The 23,473-nt window shown below is 39.9% G+C and overlaps 2 protein-coding genes across 3 annotated transcripts in view; one reads left to right on the forward strand and one right to left on the reverse strand.

Moving 5' to 3' along the window:
* Window positions 1-23,473, reverse strand: part of GABRB3 (gamma-aminobutyric acid type A receptor subunit beta3) — a 297,693-nt gene that overhangs the window by 222,089 nt on the left and 52,131 nt on the right. The gene's annotated exons all lie outside the window — the stretch shown is intronic.
* The window catches only part of GABRA5 (gamma-aminobutyric acid type A receptor subunit alpha5), a 145,730-nt gene that overhangs the window by 37,446 nt on the left and 84,811 nt on the right, over window positions 1-23,473 (forward strand). For both annotated transcript variants that reach the window (XM_075265190.1, XM_075265191.1), the window contains exons 4-5: window positions 10,939-11,006; window positions 14,029-14,249. In XM_075265190.1, coding sequence (XP_075121291.1) covers window positions 10,939-11,006; window positions 14,029-14,249 — 289 coding nt within the window. The remainder of the gene's footprint in view (window positions 1-10,938; window positions 11,007-14,028; window positions 14,250-23,473) is intronic.

The raw sequence follows: 23,473 nt of genomic DNA on the forward strand, positions 1-23,473 counted from the left end.
TTTTGAAGCCAATTCAATATAATATTGCGCTAACAAAATCTTTGTAAGGCTGCAGCTCACAAAACAAATAGAAATATATTTTTATTGCTTCTTTAAAGGGGCTCTATCATTGGGAAAAGTAATTTTTAACTAAACATATATTTGCCTTGTCTTTAGAAAGGCTATTCCACACATAACTTTTGTATGTTATTCCCCTCAGTAGCTTTTGAATGAGCCCGTTTTTATTAAAATGCTAATTAGCATTCAGCATGCAGCGGAAGTCTCAGCGATCACTGTCTGCTGTGTGTATGAGAGCAGGGAGATGAGTAATCATCAGCAGCAGCAGCCTGTGCTGTACACACAGAAGAGAGGAGTGCTCACTGAGAACTTCTGGTGTACACTGGAGGCTAATTAGTATATGGGTAAAAGCAGGCTCATCCAAAAACTACTGGGGTGATTTACATACAAAAGATACGTGTGGAATAGTCTTTCTAAAGGCTATGCAAGTATGTGCTTAGCTAAAAAATTACTTTTCCCAATGGTAGAGCCCCTTTAATGGGGCTTCTAGGATAAAAATATTGGTGACCTATTCTAAGGATAGGTCCAAAATAAGAGATCTATGGGTGTTCGACACCTGATACCCCCACCGATCAGCTTTTCTTAGTAGATGATACACAGAGAATGAAGCATCTCTGTGTCCTTGGGAGGCCCAATGGACACTTTGTCACCAAATGGACTAACTACATTACTATCTCTTTTCATGCTGTTTGTATCCTTCTGCTTTGACAACACTGAGGTCTTTAAGCCTTTAGATGGCACATCCCTATATTGATTATATATTCTCTGTTCTATGGCATTATTCCCGCTCAGTAACATCACTGTGTGCAACAATTGTTTCCTATCTCTTAGTGTTTGTTTTCCATGTACTGTGACATTATGGTGTGCGTCATTTATGTACTGTTCCTATACTGTGAATATTATTAGAACTGAGCAACAAGTAAAATGTTTGAAGTTCAATATTCGTTTCGAGTAGCCCCTCAATATTCGACTACTCGAATCGAATATCGAACCCTATTATAGTCTATTGGGGGGGGGGGATGCTCATTTCAGGGGTAGGCAACGTTCGATCAAATGATATTTACCAAGTCCACGAGTGAGGGTCGGGCTGGATCCTCCGAGCAGTCTTCTCCTTGCAGCGTCCCTGCGGCGTCTTCCGACGCGTCATTCACTCTGCCAGGCATCAGGCCTGAGCAGAGCCGACTGCGCATGCCTGCACTGCAAGCGGACATGCGCAGTCGGCTCTGCCCTGGCCCGATGCCTGGCAGAGTGAATGAAGATCCGGAAGACGCCGCGGGGAAGCTGCACGGAGAAGACTTCTAAAGGTAGGAGAAGAACCAGCATTGATTGGCCGACTGTATAGCATTCGGCCAATCAATGCTGGTTCTGCATCAAACTTTTACTTTCGAACAGCGAGTGGTACTCGATCGAGTACGAGTATTTTGAATACCATAGTATTCAATCAAATACCTACTCGATCGAGTACTACTCGCTCATCTCTAAATATTATAACTATACTGTGTTGTGCAGTTTGGTCATTACTCTGGCGCTGTGGCACTGTTTTTATTAGGTGCAGAGATTACTAGTAATATATATGATAACAGTACTGTATTAACCTAATGGTAACATTTAGAGACAGTGTTACCCATTTTGCTACAAAGTTCAGGAATGTAGTGGATACCAGCTTTTGTAGCTACTAGTAATATAATGTTAAAATCTAGCAAACATAAGCTGCATTAATGACTGTCACATAGCTGCATTAAATTCAATGTATATGGATAGTTTAAGGGTGCGTTCACACGGAGGAAAGTGGAGTGCAACTTGGCACGTATACACGTGCCGGCAGATGATGTGCTCAAAATGCTCCCATTCATTTCAATGGGAGTTAGGAGCATATATGCCGCGTTATTTTGCGCCTGTGATTTTTCAGCCACAAAATTACGGGCGCAAAATAACGCGGCATATACGCTCCTAACTCCCATTGAAATCAATAGGATCTTTTTGAGCGCTCAAACTCTGACACGCTATATACGTGCCAGATCACGCTACACGTTACATTGTGTGAACGCACTCTTATTCACAGGTCCATTTTAACAGACAACTAAAAAAAAATAGGACGTCCTATAAACTGAGATGTATGAGGGATCTGTGAAAACGGGTACAAAGCAGTAGCCTTACTGTTCCTCTTGCTTAAACTTTATTATTTGTCTTTATATATCTTCTCCATGAATCTTATGCCAGCAATGAACATGTAAACTGCACAAAGATATAGTTTTTATTAAGGGCACATGCATTATAAGGCGAGTGTTAGTGACATATATTATATTCTGTTCTCTTTTGACAATGATGCATATTTTGTTGGCTTCGTTTCCTTCTCTTATAAAATCTTGCCGGCTTTTCTGTCATTTTCCTCTCGCCTGCTAAAGTCCCTTGGAGCTTGCTTATTTTGTATCAATTATGTAATAGGAAAGTTGAAGCTGCCTACTGAGAATATAGACCTCCTACTTACATCACTGGATAGCTCATGCATATTCATTAGTCTCCTTATGAAAGGTCTCCTTACACTAGAGATATTATTGAATGTGGAAAATATTGGAGTGCGCATTTTTCTCATTATTCACAAAAGAACCAGTAGAAATAGCCGCAGTTCTACCCGGGTATTTATTGCACATTTGTAAATATTACATTGGCTCTTTTCGGTCAGTAATTTGTGTGCATTTGCAGTGGTATTCTCATTAAAATACATACATGCTAGATTTATGATCAGTGAAAGGACTGCTTTTGTATCTTTGCCATACAGCTGGTTTTAATAAACCGTATTATGTGACTCCTGTGAATTCTATCTATCAATCTATCTATCTTAATGTATCTGTATAGTAGGGTGCAGGGACGCAACATGATGACAGCCAAATGTCATGTCTGACCGCCAGCCTTTACATTTACGTTTATTGGTTATATCTTATTCTAATAATAGAAAATCCCCTATTGTTCTTAGTTGACTTAATTACTACTGAAAATACATATTCAGAATCCTTGTGGCTTATTTGTCACCCTTTCTATATTAATTTAATACGTTCTTAGGGCAACTTATAGAAATATATACATTCCTTATATGACACTTTCTATTATTAACTTAGTTATTGGGACCAATTTATTGAGACATTTATAATAATGTTAATGCTGTGATAAGCGTTCACTTATTTTATTTATTAGAAAAAAATGTCTGGTCTGACCTAGAGTTGTCTTTGCCAACAGCAGGTTTATCGGCAGGATGTACAGCGGGGGTGCAGAATAATTAACAAAGCATTCCAGGGATTTAGTATCAGTAATGGCCTATTCCTAGTCCTTATGAATAGTCATCAATATTGTAGGGGTTTCTCCATCTCAGTCTGGCTGCTATCTTTTTATCTTACTTCCTGTATTTCTCTTCCCTCCCCCTCCCTCTTGTTAAATGGGCCGAAGAAGTCTCACAACACTTATACAGATCCGATAATATGCAGATGCTTGTACAGAATGGACTCAGTGTTATCTGTGTGTTTACATAGAGAGATAACAAACTCGGCTTTATCAGCAAACTGCAATTAGCTGAACTGATTTTCCGGCAGGAGCAGTGAGTGATGTCACTTGTCCTATAGGTCTGTGGTTATAGCAATGCTGCGTAAACAATTGGGAGGAATAAAGTCACATTTCAGGCAAACAAAGCAGAATTTCTAAAGTAATATATTTAGGAAAAGTCTTCAATTTACATAAGCTACCAGTATTGATAGGATCCTTAAGATGGGACATCACCTTTAATATGACTGTCAACACTCCCACCGATCAGCTGTATTAAAAAGTCACAAGGTATGGGAACTAGTTTTGTATATTGTATAATGGCTATGAAAGGTATTGCAAGCTCATGAGAACTTACTTGAGTAGGATCGAGCAGTACTATACCTTTACCAACCGATGCATTGTGTACAGATACAGTGCCAGAATTTTAACCCCTGCTGACCTAGTATTTATGGCCTTTCCTAAGAAAACGTCATTAATAGAGATGAGCGAACACTAAAATGTTCGAGGTTCGAAATTCGATTCGAACAGCCGCTCACTGTTCGAGTGTTCGAATGGGTTTCGAACCCCATTATAGTCTATGGGGAACATAAACTCGTTAAGGGGGAAACCCAAATTCGTGTCTGGAGGGTCACCAAGTCCACTATGACACCCCAGGAAATGATACCAACACCCTGGAATGACACTGGGACAGCAGGGGAAGCATGTCTGGGGGCATAAAAGTCACTTTATTTCATGGAAATCCCTGTCAGTTTGCGATTTTCGCAAGCTAACTTTTCCCCATAGAAATGCATTGGCCAGTGCTGATTGGCCAGAGTACGGAACTCGACCAATCAGCGCTGGCTCTGCTGGAGGAGGCGGAGTCTAAGATAGCTCCACACCAGTCTCCATTCAGGTCCGACCTTAGACTCCGCCTCCTCCGGCAGAGCCAGCGCTGATTGGCCGAAGGCTGGCCAATGCATTCCTATGCGAATGCAGACTTAGCAGTGCTGAGTCAGTTTTGCTCAACTACACATCTGATGCACACTCGGCACTGCTACATCAGATGTAGCAATCTGATGTAGCAGAGCCGAGGGTGCACTAGAACCCCTGTGCAAACTCAGTTCACGCTAATAGAATGCATTGGCCAGCGCTGATTGGCCAATGCATTCTATTAGCCCGATGAAGTAGAGCTGAATGTGTGTGCTAAGCACACACATTCAGCACTGCTTCATCAAGCCAATACAATGCATTAGCCAGTGCTGATTGGCCAGAGTACGGAATTCGGCCAATCAGCGCTGGCTCTGCTGGAGGAGGCGGAGTCTAAGATCGCTCCACACCAGTCTCCATTCAGGTCCGACCTTAGACTCCGCCTCCTCCGGCAGAGCCAGCGCTGATTGGCCGAAGGCTGGCCAATGCATTCCTATGCGAATGCAGACTTAGCAGTGCTGAGTCAGTTTTGCTCAACTACACATCTGATGCACACTCGGCACTGCTACATCAGATGTAGCAATCTGATGTAGCAGAGCCGAGGGTGCACTAGAACCCCTGTGCAAACTCAGTTCACGCTAATAGAATGCATTGGCCAGCGCTGATTGGCCAATGCATTCTATTAGCCCGATGAAGTAGAGCTGAATGTGTGTGCTAAGCACACACATTCAGCACTGCTTCATCAAGCCAATACAATGCATTAGCCAGTGCTGATTGGCCAGAGTACGGAATTCGGCCAATCAGCGCTGGCCAATGCATTCTATTAGCCCGATGAAGTAGAGCTGAATGTGTGTGCTAAGCACACACATTCAGCACTGCTTCATCAAGCCAATACAATGCATTAGCCAGTGCTGATTGGCCAGAGTACGGAATTCGGCCAATCAGCGCTGGCCAATGCATTCTATTAGCCCGATGAAGTAGAGCTGAATGTGTGTGCTAAGCACACACATTCAGCACTGCTTCATCAAGCCAATACAATGCATTAGCCAGTGCTGATTGGCCAGAGTACGGAATTCGGCCAATCAGCGCTGGCTCTGCCGGAGGAGGCGGAGTCTAAGGTCGGACCTGAATGGAGACTGGTGTGGAGCGATCTTAGACTCCGCCTCCTCCAGCAGAGCCAGCGCTGATTGGTCGAGTTCCGTACTCTGGCCAATCAGCGCTGGCCAATGCATTCTATTAGCCCGATGAAGTAGAGCTGAATGTGTGTGCTTAGCACACACATTCAGCTCTACTTCATCAGGCTAATAGAATACATTGGCCAATCAGCGCTGGCCAATGCATTCTATTAGCTTGATGAAGCAGAGTGTGCACAAGGGTTCAAGCGCACCCTCGGCTCTGATGTAGCAGAGCTGAGGGTGCACAAGGGTTCAAGTGCACCCTCGGCTCTCCTACATCAGAGCCGAGGGTGCGCTTGAACCCTTGTGCAGCCTCGGCTCTGCTACATCAGAGCCGAGGGTGCGCTTGAACCCTTGTGCACACTCTGCTTCATCAAGCTAATAGAATGCATTGGCCAGCACTGATTGGCCAGAGTACGGAATTCGGCCAATCAGCGCTGGCCAATGCATCCCTATGGGAAAAAGTTTATCTCACAAAAATCACAATTACACACCCGATAGAGCCCCAAAAAGTTATTTTTAATAACATTCCCCCCTAAATAAAGGTTATCCCTAGCTATCCCTGCCTGTACAGCTATCCCTGTCTCATAGTCACAAAGTTCACATTCTCATATGACCCGGATTTGAAATCCACTATTCGTCTAAAATGGAGGTCACCTGATTTCGGCAGCCAATGACTTTTTCCAATTTTTTTCAATGCCCCCAGTGTCGTAGTTCCTGTCCCACCTCCCCTGCGCTGTTATTGGTGCAAAAAAGGCGCCAGGGAAGGTGGGAGGGGAATCGAATTTTGGCGCACTTTACCACGTGGTGTTCGATTCGATTCGAACATGGCGAACACCCTGATATCCGATCGAACATGTGTTCGATAGAACACTGTTCGCTCATCTCTAGTCATTAACATTAAGGATATATTAAGGAATGGAGAATAATACAATTTCCACAACTTTTAGTTTATTTATTTTGAAAATCAGAATTAATTCTAAGTATTTTGATGCTGGTGACTGGGATGTTAATGAATATAATTTGATCAGTGTTAGGCTATTCATCAACTACCATCAGAGTTCAGCCCCAGAGGATTTTTAGTGCTATTTTTTTTGCTTTTAAGTGACTGTCACTACGACAGAATGCAATTATAAATTGGTGATATTTGTTTTTCTGTAATTTTATCAATGTGTGAACAAAGTCTTAGTATGTAAGTAAATGAACGACCTGCAGAACTTAGAATCAATATTGATACCTATATTCTGAGATTCCTTGGGGTGACACTGAACCTTTTTGGTATTTTTAATAGTAGGTACAGTTCAGGATGCAGCACTGTTCTTACTGTCAAAATTACCAGAACCCCAACAAGACCTTGGCAGGCCCCATAAATGACTTTTGTAGTTTAGCATCTTACAGTGGAAATCGAAGCAACGATGATATTCTAAACAAATATACACAATACAGGAGGCATTGGACTTAGTAGCCGTGACATTTTTGTGACACGGTTATTAAGGACTAATTGTACTACACATCCATTTAATAAGATTATTTTTGTGAGTGTAATAAACCTGCCAAATTAACACATCTACATAATGGTGCTTCAGCTGAATAGAACAGAATAAACTATGGATGTAATGAATATTTTTTTTTATAAAAGCAAATCATGAATGTTGTTTACAGATATATTCTCATGGGTAAACTAATTATACCCCACATAATATAGTATTTGTTTCATCATTTATTTTTCTAATAAACTTATGTTTCAAATTCACATAAAGAAGAACACAATCCAAGATATTGTACACGATTTCACAGTTTTAGATGTTAAAATTCACACTGCTTTTGCCATCTTCCCTTATAGCATGACCTAAATCTCCTTGATTCCCTAGCATTATACTTTAGTTTCATCATCCTTGATCACTATCTTATGCATGCCTTAATTGATTCTTTAGCAAATATCAAATACTTGGTGATAATTTTTTTTCCCTAAACAATAATTTAGCAACTAAATTAATGTAAGCCAAATTCCATTTTCCAATTTTATCAAGTATAGACCCCCTCAAATACATAACCTTATATTCTGTGGGATGAGCATTAAAATATAATCAATTACAACATTCCAATAATCTACCAGTTTTGGACAACGCCAAGCCATGGTAATCCCATTTGCATCACCTTCACCACATTTTGAACAATTATCTTTTTTCTGTCAGGAAAAATGATGAGCAAACATAAAATCTAGAGATTAATATTACATACAGGGTGTTATCTACACTGTGTTATCTCAACTTTTTAAATAGATTTCAGTACATTACAGTACATTACAGTGAACAGTACAAATTACAATACCAATATAATATCTGACCATTTTGCTGTCATAATAAAACCATTTTCTCTACCCTTTTTGATATAGACTTAAATCTACTATAAGTAGATACTATAAATAGTCATAGCAACCAGTAATAAACTGGAGACCCAGCGCTAAATGAAGGGCAGGACCAGTGGCGTAACTAGGAATGGCGGGGCCCCGTGGCGAACTTTTGACATGGGGCCCCCCCCGACACTGAAGATCTCGACCGCCCCCTCCTACGCATTCCTGCGCGCTCTATTATGACCAATAGTGGCCCGGCACACAGTATTATTTCCTTTAGAGGCCCCTGCACACAGTATTATACCCCATAGTGGCCCCTGCACACAGTATTATGCCCCATAGTGGCCCCTGCACACAGTATTATGCCCCATAGTGGCCACTGCACACAGTATCATGTCCCTTAGTGGCCCCTGTATACAGTATTATACCCAATAGTGGCCACTGCACACAGTATTATGTCCCTTAGTGGCCCCTACAGGACTAAATACTGTCACGTCACCGCTATACCAGGACAATTGTGGATAAAAAAATCTGGTCATGTGCATTACAATTTAGTAACTCCATGTGCCTCATATTAATAGCAGTTAACCCCATCATGTCCCTCACATTAACCCACCATAAGTTACTGATATGTGAGAGACATGGAGGTAATAATAAAGTATCTTCATTACTATTACCCCCATATGTCTCACATATCAGTAACTCTTATGGGGAGGCACACAGGGGTTAATGTGAGGGACATGATGGGGTTTACTGCTATTAATATGAGGCACATGGATTTACTAAAACAAAAGTAATCACCCCAAATGCCTGATATTAATAAGTATAGTAACCCCAGTATGTACCTATGTATCTTTACTTTCATTTTCCTTCTTCCTTTCTTCTTCTTCTCCTCTGGTGTGCAGGACGGCAGGAGCTCGGCAGGGATAAGCCCCGCCTCCTCCTCTCATTGGTGGGCAGAGGACAGACAGAGAAAGGGAGGGGGGAGAGAGGGGGAGAGGGATCGTCCTGAAGCGCTGAGAGGAGCCAGACCTGCAGCTCCTGTGTGTCAGCCATTGCTGCAGCTTCGGGGCCCCCTGTTGGTGGAAAGTATCCCACCAACAGGGGGCCCCGATCATTATACTCGGGGGTCCGAAAAGACCTCCAAGAATAATGATAGGAGCGGTAGCAGCTGGCACCGGGTCCCTGATGTCCCGGGCCCTGTGGCAGCTGCCTCTGCTGCTATGGTGGTAGTTACGCCACGGGGCAGGACCCCCCCCAAAGTTAAAAAATATCCTCACCGACCCCGTACTGTTATTGTGGCAGGCTGGCTTCTGCATGGCGAGATTACAGGAGCTGACCTGTTCTTCCAACAACTCCCAGGATAGCCATAGCATTATAGCCATTGAGGCTGGTCTATCACCAGCCTTATTATCTATATAGCAAATCTGCAATACAGTTGTATTGCAGTCTATGAGACTTGCAATCAAATGACTGTAGGTTCAAGCCGCCAGGGGGGCTAATAATATAGTACAAAAAGGATTAAAAAATAACTAAAAGTTCAAATCACCCCCCTTTCCCTGGAATACTTATAAAAATAAAATATTACTGTGAAAAACATATACATTAGGTATGTAGGAAAATGCCCGGTCTACAAAGTTATAAAAATATTTTTCTGTGCGGTAAACACCGTAGTAGGAAAAAAATCAAAAGTGTCAATCCACCATTTCTCACAGTTTTGCCTCTGATAAGAATTTGAATAAAAAGTGATCAGAGCAATAGACATTCCCCAAAATGGTTTAACTAAAAAGTATAACCATCAAAAAAGACACCCTATGCATCCCTGTACATGGAAATATAAAAAAGTTCCAGACGTCAAAATATGGCGACTTTTAGAAAAAAATATTTTTTGCACGTTTTTTAAATTTTTTGTTATGGGGTTATAATGTAAATAAAAGCATATAAATTTGGTATCCCTGGAATCTTATTGAAACATAGAATACACATGACATGTCATTTTGGCTGTAGCATTAACGCTGTAAAAACGAAGCCCGTAAGAAATTTGTAGAAATGCGCTTTTTCATCAAATCCACCCCATTCAGAATTTTTTTCCAGCTTCCCAGTACTTTGTACAGAATAATAAATTGTACCATTATGAGGAATAATTTATCCTGCAATCAGCAAGCCCTCATATGGCTCTAAGAACAGAAAAATAAAAAAGTTTGGAAGGTGGGAAATCAAAAACAAAAATAAAAAAAATGTCACTGGTGGAAAGGGGTTAAAGACCATAGGAAACTATAAAAAGTTGTTTTATTTCATTGTGAATAATATCGAATTTTGGATAATAAAAAAACCCCCCAAACTTACAAAACACCCATAGCCCTCTCCCCTAACCTGGTACCTCCTGGATAGAACACCCATTCAGAGCTTCCAGACTGTAAAAGATGATTACACAATATCTTGAGCAGCATACCGTCAATTAACAAGCAACTTTTCACAAATGAATGGTACTAGGAAATATAAGAAACTGTGTTATATTTCTTATTAATGAAACATAGCATCCTTCTCCATTTATCTAGCTCATTTACTTTTACATAGAAGTCTATAGACAGGGGAAGTGGAAGATGCTGTCGGAAAAGATTCACAATTAATTGCAATTGCTAAGCTCTGCTACACTATGCGTGAGCGAGCAGCCCTACTGAGATCCTTGTAGCAGTGAGCTAGAGGATAACTGACTTGTACGCAAGGAGGGGGACAACAAAGTTCTGAAAAGTTAACAGCATGCGAAATACTCACCACCAGCCAATTACTAGGCTTACATATATAACTATGAACAAGGACAGCATTAAACTGCACTGAAATGTATCTTTCAGGATATGCACTGTATATGAAATAGTGTCCAAAAATAATCACTGTATGTTTTCCTGTTTTCAGAAAGAATTACTCAAGTGAAAACAGACATTTATGTTACAAGTTTTGGACCAGTGTCAGATACAGAAATGGTAAGTTATAGAAGAAACTGAATTTGTGCTAATGATAATTGTAATGTTAACATTTGTTCTATATTACTATTTTATATTCTTACACTAAGGCTGAGTTGAAATCAAAGGGTGCCGGTCATTTCTTTTTCTCGCAAGCGGTTTGTTCCCGCTCACGAAAAAAAGAAGCGACATGCCTATTCTTCAGGCGGATTCTGCGGCCGGTTCAGCCGTGGACGTCCGCCTGAAGACACTCCCTCCCAACTAGGCCCATTCATTTGGGCCTAATCCAGAGCGGAGTGCCGCGACTGGATGCTGGCGCTGCATCCAGTCGCGGCTATCGTTTTTTTGGTCCGGAATTTGATGCAGAGGCCGCTTCATATTCCGGACCAAAAAACCGAAAAAGCCCCATCTGAACTCAGCCTAAAGGTCTGATATTCAGGCAGTATAGGAACTAGCTTGTAGCTATCACTGTTTTTGTCAGGCAAGTGCCTTGTACATCCAAACATAGAAGCCCATAGTTTACAGGTAGCAGAGGTATAAAAAAGACAAAAGCCCATAGTCCACAGGTAGAAGAGGTATAAAAATGACAGAAGTCCATAGGCTACAGGTAGCAGAAGTATAAAAATGTCAGAAGCCCATAGTCCACAGGTAGCATGGGGTATAAAGATAACAGAAGCTTGTAGGCCAAAATAGGCCATAACCATGAAGCCAGAAGACAACAAGCAGCATAGATACATCCATACATAACAGAAGCCTGAAGGTTAAAAATGGCACACAGACAGACATATCATGCAAATATTGCAGATGTAAGGCCAAATGCATTCACACAACTAGGGATACATGGCAGAAGGTCAAATGTGTCCACAAAATTACAGACATGACTCCTGTACGAGACAGAAATATAACTCACATACCAGTGGGTGAACACATGGGCCCTCACACAAACCAGATTCCTGCACATACACTATTATGCCCCATAGTGGTCCCTGCACTCTATTGCAAATGTAGAAAGTTGAGCATTGCAGAACCATACTTTTATGCAAGGTAGATGGAGAATACATTAGAAAATACATTAAAAAAAAGTTATTTTCCCCTATAAGTAGTTAGTGGTCTAACATCTGTGTGGAGTTTGTATGTTCTCTCCTTCTTTGCTTGGGTGTCCTCTGCATACTGTAGATAACCCATTCCACATGTACATGAATAATGCTGGTTTCTTCACAGTATTATATGTCATATTATACTATATAATATTGTGTTATACTGTGTATGTAAAACAACCCATTGCATAACATCCGCCTGTGTGAAATGAAGATCACCTAGCTATGGGAGAAGTAGATCAATTATGTTAGCGCAGATATTACCGCAACTTACATGAAATGTCCTGCTGCAGTCTTAGTCACAAACTGTAAGAAATGCAGGAAAGTTTTCCAGGAAATATTATTATTTTATGAGTAAGATTCCTCGTTGGTTAGGTCCCTCCTGACAGTGAGGGTTATGGGTGAGCACCTTACAAAATGTGACTGCTTTTAGTTATTTCATTTTATTACACATTAATTTTCATTCAACGTTTATATTCATACAATAGGGAATATGCAAATGAATTCTAGGAAAATTGTACAGGATATGTAAAAATGCTCTTAATGCATTGCATAGCATTGCATAGGAATAGTGGTTCAGTAGCAACGACAAGGAGCAAATATGACTGTGCAGGGCTGAATTGTAAATGTAACAAGAACATGGTGGCCATGTAGATGACTGGGCTGGACCGACCATTTACTTTCTCCTCTAAACAGTGCAAAGTGGAACTGATAATAAATAAGGGGTTAAAAATATTGCTTGCATAACTATGCTTATGATTAATTAATTAATTAATTAATTAGTTAATTAATTGTTTTTTAAACTATATATATATATTAACAAAACATTTTTACCCTGTCATTTTTTTCTGGACTTCCTAACCTGTGTTCCTTCCTTCCCACCTCTTAATGCTCCTCATAACAAATGTATTTCATAACATTTTTGAAGGTTGCTTCTACCTCTAGAATTGATAGAATATCACCATAAGGTACAATATGCCATCACTTACTAACTGTGGGGGTTCAACTTCTGGGACCCCCACTGATCCTAAGAATAAATAAGAGCAGTGCTAGTTAAGCTCCCACTGCGCAGTGAACTGCTGCACAAGCCCATTGACTTGAATGGAGCGTTTTGTAGTCTCGGCACAGTGGGTGGCAGCAATTCTGCTGTGCAGGGGATGTAAGGACCGACTGACTGCACTTGTAAGAGCTGCATGTTTGGCATTACAGGCAATTAATAACAAGATTGCGTTAGAATAATGTCACATCCAATTATTTTTAGATTTTAGTTTTTCACAATTTATCATTTAAAGGAAAATAGTGATCCACATGTTGGAGACTAGGATTGTAAAATAATTTCTCATGTTTAGAAAAGGTAACATTGATTCAAGATGTGCAGTACGTTAAAGTGAACTGGGGAAGGGGGGGGGGGGGTCACAGCTGTCAGATCCTACCAGCTTATTAATTTATCACATATTCTACCTGAAACATCATATACATTGCATAATAATTAAGTTTACATATATATATATATATATATATATATATATATATATATATATATATAACATTTTTGATAGATATTGGTGTTGGTGTTTCTCTAGCCTCTTGGATGTGTCTGATGTTGCAGTTCTGCACACAGAGTTTAACTGCAATACCAGATACCGCCTGTGGACAAATGTGGTGCTATTTTGGACCCTTTGCCTTTATGTCTGACAACTTTTTCTGGGGATCATATCGCTCCTTAAGGAGAGATCACCTTCTCAGGCATATGGAGTCTTACAAAAGCCTTTTTTGCTCCATGGGGGGATTATGGGAAAATATTTGCATATTTTTCCTGACAACTTTTTGTAAAAGAGTAAAAGAAAACAAAAGACAAGATTTAATTGAACAATTTCAAGACAATATATGTAAGCCAATATCGATTATAAATATTAAAAATGCTGACCATTGATTTTGCTTGACAGGAATACACCATTGATGTATTTTTCCGCCAGAGCTGGAAAGATGAAAGACTTAGCTTTCAAGGACCTATGCAACGTCTTCCACTTAACAATTTACTGGCCAGTAAAATCTGGACACCTGACACTTTTTTCCACAATGGTAAAAAATCAATTGCTCACAACATAACTACTCCCAACAAACTACTGCGCCTTGAGGATGATGGCACGCTGCTCTATACAATGAGGTATGTGGAACTATCATTAAGATTAATAATCCATGGACTATGAATAGAGATAATGTACCAGTGTAGGGAAGTATGGCAAACACTACTAGTTATATTTACCTGATCATTGAGGCAGTGAACTTTGTTATTTGGTCATATTCAGAGATGGTTATTATGGTAAGTAAGGGCATAAGGGTTAGTCATATACCATAGATGTTGGAGCCAAAGGGCAAACACAGAATATTTAAAGCTAGATTTATTTTGAAGCATACAGGTACTCATGTCTAAAAGCTGAGCTTGAAGCTCATGGGACCCATTGTAAAATTTGTTCTTGACTATCATGTAACATTTAATATAGTAACATTAGGTTGTATTGTAGGCATATTCTATTGCCTATGCATAGGCCATTGTCCATGAAGGAAGAAGAAGTGAGCTGTGTCCATTACCTACTTTATTGTCAATGATGGATCCTATTTGCATTCAACTTCATAATACAGGTGTCACCTTTCCTTATAGTCCTGCCTGTGGTGATAATAAGATACAGACGTGTCCACACTGGGGTTGAGCGATCGGGATCGGAAAAGATCGGATTCCGATCGGCAATCGATTAAATTTCACGATCGCGATCGGAATTCCGATCCTGATCTTTTTAGGTGGGATCGAGGTTGGAGGTTATTTCCCACAATGCTTTGCTACTGGCCAAGCATTGTGGGAAAAGCTAAATAGAGATGAGCGAGTACTATTCGAAACTGACGTTTGGAATAGCACGCTCCCATAAGAATGAACGGATACAGCTGGCACACAGCCTATGCTGGCATCTGGTCGCTTAACTCCCTGCGTGCTAGCTGCGTCCATTCATTCTAATGAGAGCATGCTATTCTAAATGGCAGTTTTGAATAGTACTTGCTCATCTCTTCAACCCCTTCTAACATCTCTAGTAGCTAACACTTACCTGCACAGATCCGCTGCTGCTGTCGTTCCCCATTCTTATCGGTCCGGATCTCTCATACAGATCTAGGAAGAAGGCGGGGCTTCTGGCTTAGGAGAGTGTGGGCGGGTTCTGGGAGGGGAGACATGAGTGATGCACTCACGTCTCCCCGCCCTGTACCCGCCCATACTCTCCTAAGCCACAACAAGCCCTGCCTTCTCCCAGCATCTCTAACACTAGCCTAGGAGGCAGGGGCATGCACGGCGCTCTGAAGGCCTGTAAATGAGAGAAGAGGAGCAAGAACAATGGGCAGTGGCAGCGGATCTGTCCAGGTAAGTGTACACCATGGGGGCTAAGTAGCCGGGGGATTTTTTTTTCAATCACTACACAGCATGTTGTTTCAATTTTTGGATTCCATGCTGTGTAGTGAATAGGATCGTTTTAAAAATACGATCTTCGATTATTAAAAAAAATCCCATTGACTTGCATTGGGATCGGAATTGGGATCGGGATCGGGTTTGAATGAAAAATGATCTGAAGATCTCAAGATCGGCTCAATCCCACACTTAACTCATCTTTACCTTGATGATTTCAACACAATATTACAACATATTAATAGAAGTGTGTTATTGTACCTAGACACAAAAACAAAAGTTAACTCATCCCTTTGTGATAATTTATCATGAAATCATGTAGCTTTTAGAAAGGTTGTTTAACTTGTGATACACATCTCTGAACATGTCCATGAGATTGGGGGGGGGCACATTTATAACTGCTAGCTTGGTGGACATCTGTGGTAAAATTATACTTTACATTTAAAGAGTGGTGGGATAATTCTTTAAATCTACACTTTGGTGGGATTACTATTTATTTCTTCAGTGTGTTTCGATTATTATCTACATCTTCAGTGTGGTGGGGTTATTATGTACATCTTCAGTATGGTGACATTATTATCTACATCTACAGTATGTTGGGATTATTATCTACATATTCAGTGTGGTGGGATTATTGTCTACATTTTCAGTATGGTGGGGTTCTTATCTACATCTACAGTATGGTGGGGTTACTATCTACATCTTCAGTATGGTGGGGTTATTATCTACATCTATGGTGGAGTCATTATCAAAGACTAGAGTTTAGTGTATTGACTATCTATGTTGACCTACATTTATACAGTGGGCAACAATTATTTTAGGTGAAATCATTATCGATATCTATAATTTTATGGGATCATTCTCTACGCTTACAGTCTGGTGGGGTCATTATTTACTGTATATAGTGAGGTCGGATAATTATCTACATCTCTGGTGTGCAATGATGAATTCCCCACATTCAGCATAAAGCATTGCCTTAGGTTGCCTTTGAAGAGTCTGAAGTAGCATACAGGAGAAAACGAAGAAAAATGTTATGTTGTTTGGGATTACAGGACACTTCTGAGTTTTATTCACTCAACATGTGTAGTACCAGCGGTAATTTACCATTTTATAGCAAATTTTATATAATGGATGTAATGTATACCCTGCAACAATTTTGTTTTCCAAAGTTACACAGCAATTTTTGTGCATACAATAGCTGAACTCAAGAGGCTTCCAGTAAGTAGAACCCAAAAATCAGTTTATCTCAGTGGAAACTAACATTGTGCACTTAAAAACCAAGTAAAACATTTTACTGCCTCTTGTATAGTTACTGTACAATAGATGCCACACACTGTGTAACAGGAACAAGGACTACCATAATGTGGATGGAATCTAGCAGGTTTGTTGTAGAGGCTGTTCTTAGCAGTATTGTCACATATAAGTGAATAGGAAAATGATGCAATTCTCAGAACAGCTGCTGGGAAAAATACAGTGCTGGCACCAGAGGAGTACAACGCAGAGGCAAAAGCTCTCACACAAAAACAGCTGATCTGTAAATTCCGATTTGTCAATTATAATAACCTGAGTAAACTTTCTAAGGTGGGAGGAGAGACAAAACCCCCATCAACAGGGCAACACGGTGGCTCAGTAGTTAGCTCTGCAAACTTGCAGCGCTGGACCCCTGGGTTCAAATCCCACCAAGAACAACATCTGCAAGGAGTCTGTATGCTCTCCCTGTGTTTGTTTGGATTTCCTCCCATTCTACAAAGACATATTTATAGAAAATATTGTGATACATTGTGATCCCTATATGGAGCTCACATCTGTATCTGCTCTGGATAGTATGTATGGACAGGTAGTAGGCTTGTGTGTTTAAAAATGCCAATGCTGATATTAAATCCCATTACAGCCCTAGAACTGAAACAATTCTGTACAAGGTCATGAAACACAATCATATAAAGGAAAACAATATGAATAACATCTTAGAATGGACTTACATTGACACTGTAAATTCTCATCTGTATGTTTCAGTAACAATTTTAGAGCTTACATAACAATGAAACATTATTAAACACACTTGCACATATGGAATATTATTGAAAATACAGCTGTGGCATGTATCAATGCCCAATATGTATGCCAGTTTTCTGGTATAGAAAATAATAATTTGTGTTCGCCCCTGTTTGTACTCAAACTTGTGACTTTTGGCCCACTTATTCAATAAACTGACTTCAGTATGTAAACCGACCAAGGCAATGTCAAATACAAGGATTCTAAGATAAACTGTGTCTTAATGGTCTGCTTCTGTAGTTTATCTTCCATTAGACATTTACTACTGATCTCTATTCAGGTGACAGTAACCAAATATCCAATGGATACTTTACAATTAGAACATAATTGTTAATCTAAGGCAATAATAGTCTTTTACAAGGCAATGGTGGCTATTACATAGCAGTAAAGTGAATTAGCTACATCCACAAATAGCTTCAAAGGATGATCAAATAGCCAAGAAGTAGCATAAAGCAAATGAAATGTTCTGAAATATTTGAGAGATTGCTCTATGGTGATGGAGGCGAGTCACTATATTACAGCGTACACACTATAAAGGATTACACACCAGCTTCATATATTACCTGGGATATCTGGGATAAGGAAATAGTGTATGGGCCTAGGATAAATATTGCATGTGCAACAATAACACAATTTGAAATTTTAAAAAAAAAATAAAAAATTTATGTGATAAATAAATGTAGTGTACAGTAAAGCACCGTATAGGTAAACATATACAAAAATTGGAACAGTTCACTCACTGTAGATAGATTTCTCCATGTCAGTCCAGCATATAGTGTCAGTGCGTGGGCCACTTGTAGGACTAAAAGTAACAGCATGGATAGGAAGAGTTTCATGCACAGTATGTCTACATAGGCACACAGATAACACCAATGAGAGAATCCCTTGCCATGTACTATATCCACAGTCAATGCACGCACAGTATATAATTTTGCTCAGAGTATTCCTTTAGTTATTTTGTGTAAGACTTAGGGTAAAGAAGGAAATAGTTTAGTCAGGGGTGGACATATTATTTATGCTGCCGATTATGGCTAGGTTCACTCCTGCACCCAGTGTTTGTATATCATGTGTCAAACTTCTTAGTGGCTTATGTGTGGGATGCGTCTTATGTGTAAACATCATGGTTCTAATGTGTCAGTGACGTGTATGCATAATGTGTCCAATATGGAAGACATTTTGCATTTGAGAAGCTGTTGTTAAAGGAAGGGGGGAGCAGACAAACTTCTTGCACAGGGGCCCTTCACTATCAGTGTCTACCTCTGTGAAAAGGATTGCTTACTGACTTTTCCAAAAAAAACTACCTCTGCTCAGTGCCTCCTGCTATATGTAAGTGTATAACCCCTTATCACCATGTCAGGTCTTTAAAGCTACCGGGTTTCCACTGTACATCAGTATGATCATCCGGGCATTATGCTCTAATATGCCCCCCTCCTTCCCAAAGTGTAAAAAGAGCCCCTTTATGTTGCAGGCCATTTCCCATGCGGCAACATTGTGGGAGGTGTCCTGGTCCTATGGCAGCCAGGAGCCCGCCATAGGAATATAACTATTGCGGCTGGTCTATGAAATGACTCAACAGTAGTGTAGCAAAAGTCCCATAGACTGCAATACAGTTGTTTTGCAGTAAAATGATTTCAGGTTTAAGACCTTTAGGGGAAGACTAATACAATTGTAAAATAAAATAAAAAAATTGAAAAAAAATATATTTAACACCCCTAAAAATTCAAATCACACCCTTTCTCTAGATTTGAAATAAAGATTAATAAACAAACACAAACATAAATTAGAAATTTTTCATGTTTTTTCAAACAACTTCACTAACCATTCGCTATCCTAAATGTGCTGTGCACCCCGAAGCATGTAAGAAGAATCTGCAGAAATTCAAGACTGGGTGAGCTCTAAACCATTTTTTCTTTTCTGGTTTCTAATAAATTATAAATCCCTGAATATGAAAATGCCAGGTCTACAAATAGAAATATTTTTGACATATTAGAAAAGAAAATGAAAAGAGCCAAGCCATTATTCCATAAAAAATTGAATAATAGTGATCAAAACCTCAGACATGGCTCAAAATGTTGTAACTAAAAAGTACATCGGGCCCCGCAAGAAATTATGCTCTATGCATTCCTGTACATGGAAATATAAAAATGTTACGGGTGTCAGAATATGATGACTCTAAGAATTTTTGTTTTTGCAAAGATTTGGACTTTTTTAAAGAGGTTAAAATGTGAAAAAAATTTATATGAATTTTTTATCCCTAGATTTGTACTAACACATAGATTACAGGTGACATGTCATTTTGGCTGCAGAGTGAATGGCAACAAAACAAAGCTGTAACAAATGCAGTTTTTCTCCAATTCTACCCCATTCTGGATTTTTCCATCTTCTTAGTACATCATATAGAATATTAAATGGCATCATTGCAAAGTACAATTTGTCCTACAAACATTAAGCCCTCATGTGGTTCTGTGAATGGACAAATAACATAAAGTTATGAGGTTTGAAAGATAGGGAGTCAAAAACGAAAATCGAAAATATCTGCGTCGGGAAAGGGTTAATTGATAAATTAACTCAAAGTATGATGGCTAAATTGTAACAGCCCATTATTGCTTCCTTTCATTTGATAGGGGTAGTTTCTGTTTCCACTTTGTACATAAAGTTTGGATGTTACGTTGTGAGTTCATAAAATTCAGCATCCCTTTCATATCTTACGTTTTTTTCAATCCCATTGAAATCTCTTTATTCCCCTTCATGTCATTACGTCATTAATGTCAAACTCCCCATTGGCCAGATAAGACTATAAATGACATAGGAATCCAAATTCCAGCTAACCCAGACCTGCTTTACACATTGATTTATACTCACCTGCTCTCCAGCACCTTAAACGTCCATATGTATCCTGGGTGCACAGGAAAAATATATTAGGCTGGTGCCCTAAATGACATAACTGTTTTACAGTCCCTGCAAAGTGGATGGAATTCTAGCAAATACCATCCGCCCGTTGCAGAAAAATATGCACTGTGGAAATGCTGCAATTTCCAAAACCGTTACAGTTTTGGAAATCACAGCATGTCAATCATACCAACGGAAACTCCTGTGGTTACCCTATAGGTATAATTAACCCCTTCCCGACATCGTCAGTAATAGTACGGCGCTGCCGGGAAGGGCTTCCCGCAAACCGCCGTACTATTACTGCGGATGCATGGTGCGCACACAGAAACTGTGCGGACCATGCACTGCGGGTGTCAGCCGTAATACACGGCTGACAATGTTCCGTAACACCCGCGGTCGGAACCGGGTCCGCTCGCGGGTGTTAACCCCTGATATGCCGGCGGTCAACATGACCGCCGGCACCTCAGGGGTTTCGTTCTAAAATGGTGCCGATCGGCACCCCCCGCGCCGGTTTCGGGGGGTGACGGTGTTCGTAGGGGGCAGCTCGGGGTCTGATCAGTGACCCCGGGTCTGCCCCATCACTTACCCCCTTCACGCACCTGGTTGATCCTGCCGTAAAGGAAGCTGTCAGCCTGTGCGTCCACACAGGCTGACAGCCTCCTATACAATGCAAAACTCGTGTAACACGTGTATTGCAGCGTATATGTAGTGAAGCAGTGATCAGCCGATCACTGCTTCAATCCCCCATGGGGACAGAAAAAAAAAGTTGGAAAAAAGTAAAAATAAAAAAGTTTAAATAAATTTAAAATAAAATAGAAATAAATAAAGCCCCAAAAATCCCATTTTCCTCATATAAAATGTTTTATTATGTAAAATAAAGAAAAATAGAAAAAAACATTACATATTTGGTATCACTGCGTCCGTAATAACCTGAACAATAAAATTAAAACATTATTTAACAACGTAGAAAACCGCACAAAATAATGATTATTCACCATCTTTCCCTTACAAAATGTTCAATAAAAAGTAATCAAATGGTCAGATGAAAACCAAAATGGTACCAATAAAAAGAAGAGGTGTTCCCGCAAAAAATAAGCCCTCAACCAGCTCTGTTTAGCGAAAAATAAAAATGTTATGCCTTTCAGAAGATGGCGATGCAAAAATAATTGATTTTTTTCCCTAAATTGAATTTTATTCTGCACAAATAGCAAAGCATTAAAAAATAATATAAATGAGGTATCGCCGTAACCGTAGTGACCCGCAGAATAAAGGTTACATGTTACTTATGCTGTACGCTGCACGGGAAAAAAAATAAATGCTAAAAAGCAATGCCAGAATTGATGTTTCCTTTTACATCCACCCAGAAAGAGTTAATAAAATGTAGTCAATAAGTTACAGGCCCCAAAATGGAGGCATTGAAAAGCACATCTAATACCGCAAACACCAAGCCCTCATATGGCCACATTGCCAGAAGATAAAAATAAAAATCTAGCTTGTACAATGTGAAGACAAAAACCCTAAAAGTCGCCAAATCATTAGGACATAAGTGGCCGTGACTAGAAGAAAATGTATAATCTGTGCGAGCGTTTTCAGGGGACACCTCATATTTAGAGCTTATAAGAGAGAATACACCAGCGCTGACCCCCCAGAATGCCCCTCTTTCCTGTCAGTGTTATAGGAGCTAGTGGGAAAATAGAATGGGATTTGGTGTACCCAATTTACTCCACACAGCTTACATATTCACTTCGGGGTTACTAATGCTCACTACATCACTTGATAAATTCTTTGAGGGGTGCGGTTTTCAAAATGGGGTCACTTTCTAGAGGTTTCCACTGTTTTGACTCCTCAAGAGCTTTGTAAATGCGACATGGTTCCTGAAACTGATCACAGCCAGATCTGCCCTCTAAAAGCTCCTTGGCGCGTCTTCCCTCCTGCGTCTCGCTGTGCGTCCATATATTAGATTAACCCCACAAGTGGGGTACTATGGTAGTCGGGAGAACTTGCCTAACAAATTGTGGGATGCGTTTTCTCCTTTAACCCCTTGTGAATGTGCAAATTCTAGGGCTAAACGAAAATATTAGTAAAATAAATTCAAATTTGAAAATTTCACCTCCATTTTGTATTAATTCCTGTTAAGCACTTATAGGGTTAAACTACTAGGTATATGTTGTTTTGGCTTATTTAAGGGGTGCAGTTTTGAAAATGGGGTGATTTATGGGGGGCTTTAATACAAGGGTCTTTCAAAACGCCTTCATAACTGGATTAGTCCCTTTAAAAAATGGGTTTGGGAAATTTCTTGAAAATTTTGAATATTGTTGTTTCACTTGTAAATCTTATAATGTTAAATTAAAAGGGCGCCTAAAATTTGATGCCGACATAAAGCAGAGATCTGGGACATGAGATTTATGATATAATTTTGGCGGTCTGACTATCAGTATGCAATGCACATCATTTCAAACTTTATAAAATGCATATTTTTCAAAATTTCCACCAAATTTCCAATTTTTTCATAATTAAACACAAAACATATCAACCAAAATTTACCATTAATATGAAGTACAATGTGTTACAAAAACCAATCTTAAAATCACTTTGGTAAGTTAAAGCGTTCCAAAGTTATTGCAACATAAAGTGACACATGTCAGTTTTGAAAAATCGAGCTTGGTCAGGAAGTCAAAAAGTGCCATCGGCGGGAAGGGGTTAAAACAGAAAGCTCTACGGCAAATACTGTGATGCGTTTCTGCTGCAGTTTTTCCCATAGTGTTTTTTTTGCTGTGGCCCACTAAATGGCGCCTTAGCCTTAAAGACATACTTTCCATGCCTCCTGTATGTGCTTCAGGCAGTTCCAATGCACACCACCATCTTTTTTTTCCAAACAGTTAATAATATACTTTCTATATAGAATGGCCGCCATCCCAGAACAGCGTTCTCCCAGCCAATATAGAAGTAAAGGCTTTGCACTACCAGATATTTTTTTATACACCAACCAACTAGTTCAATGG

This window comes from Leptodactylus fuscus, chromosome 2 (assembly GCF_031893055.1).
Source record: "Leptodactylus fuscus isolate aLepFus1 chromosome 2, aLepFus1.hap2, whole genome shotgun sequence".
NCBI lineage: Eukaryota > Metazoa > Chordata > Amphibia > Anura > Leptodactylidae > Leptodactylus > Leptodactylus fuscus.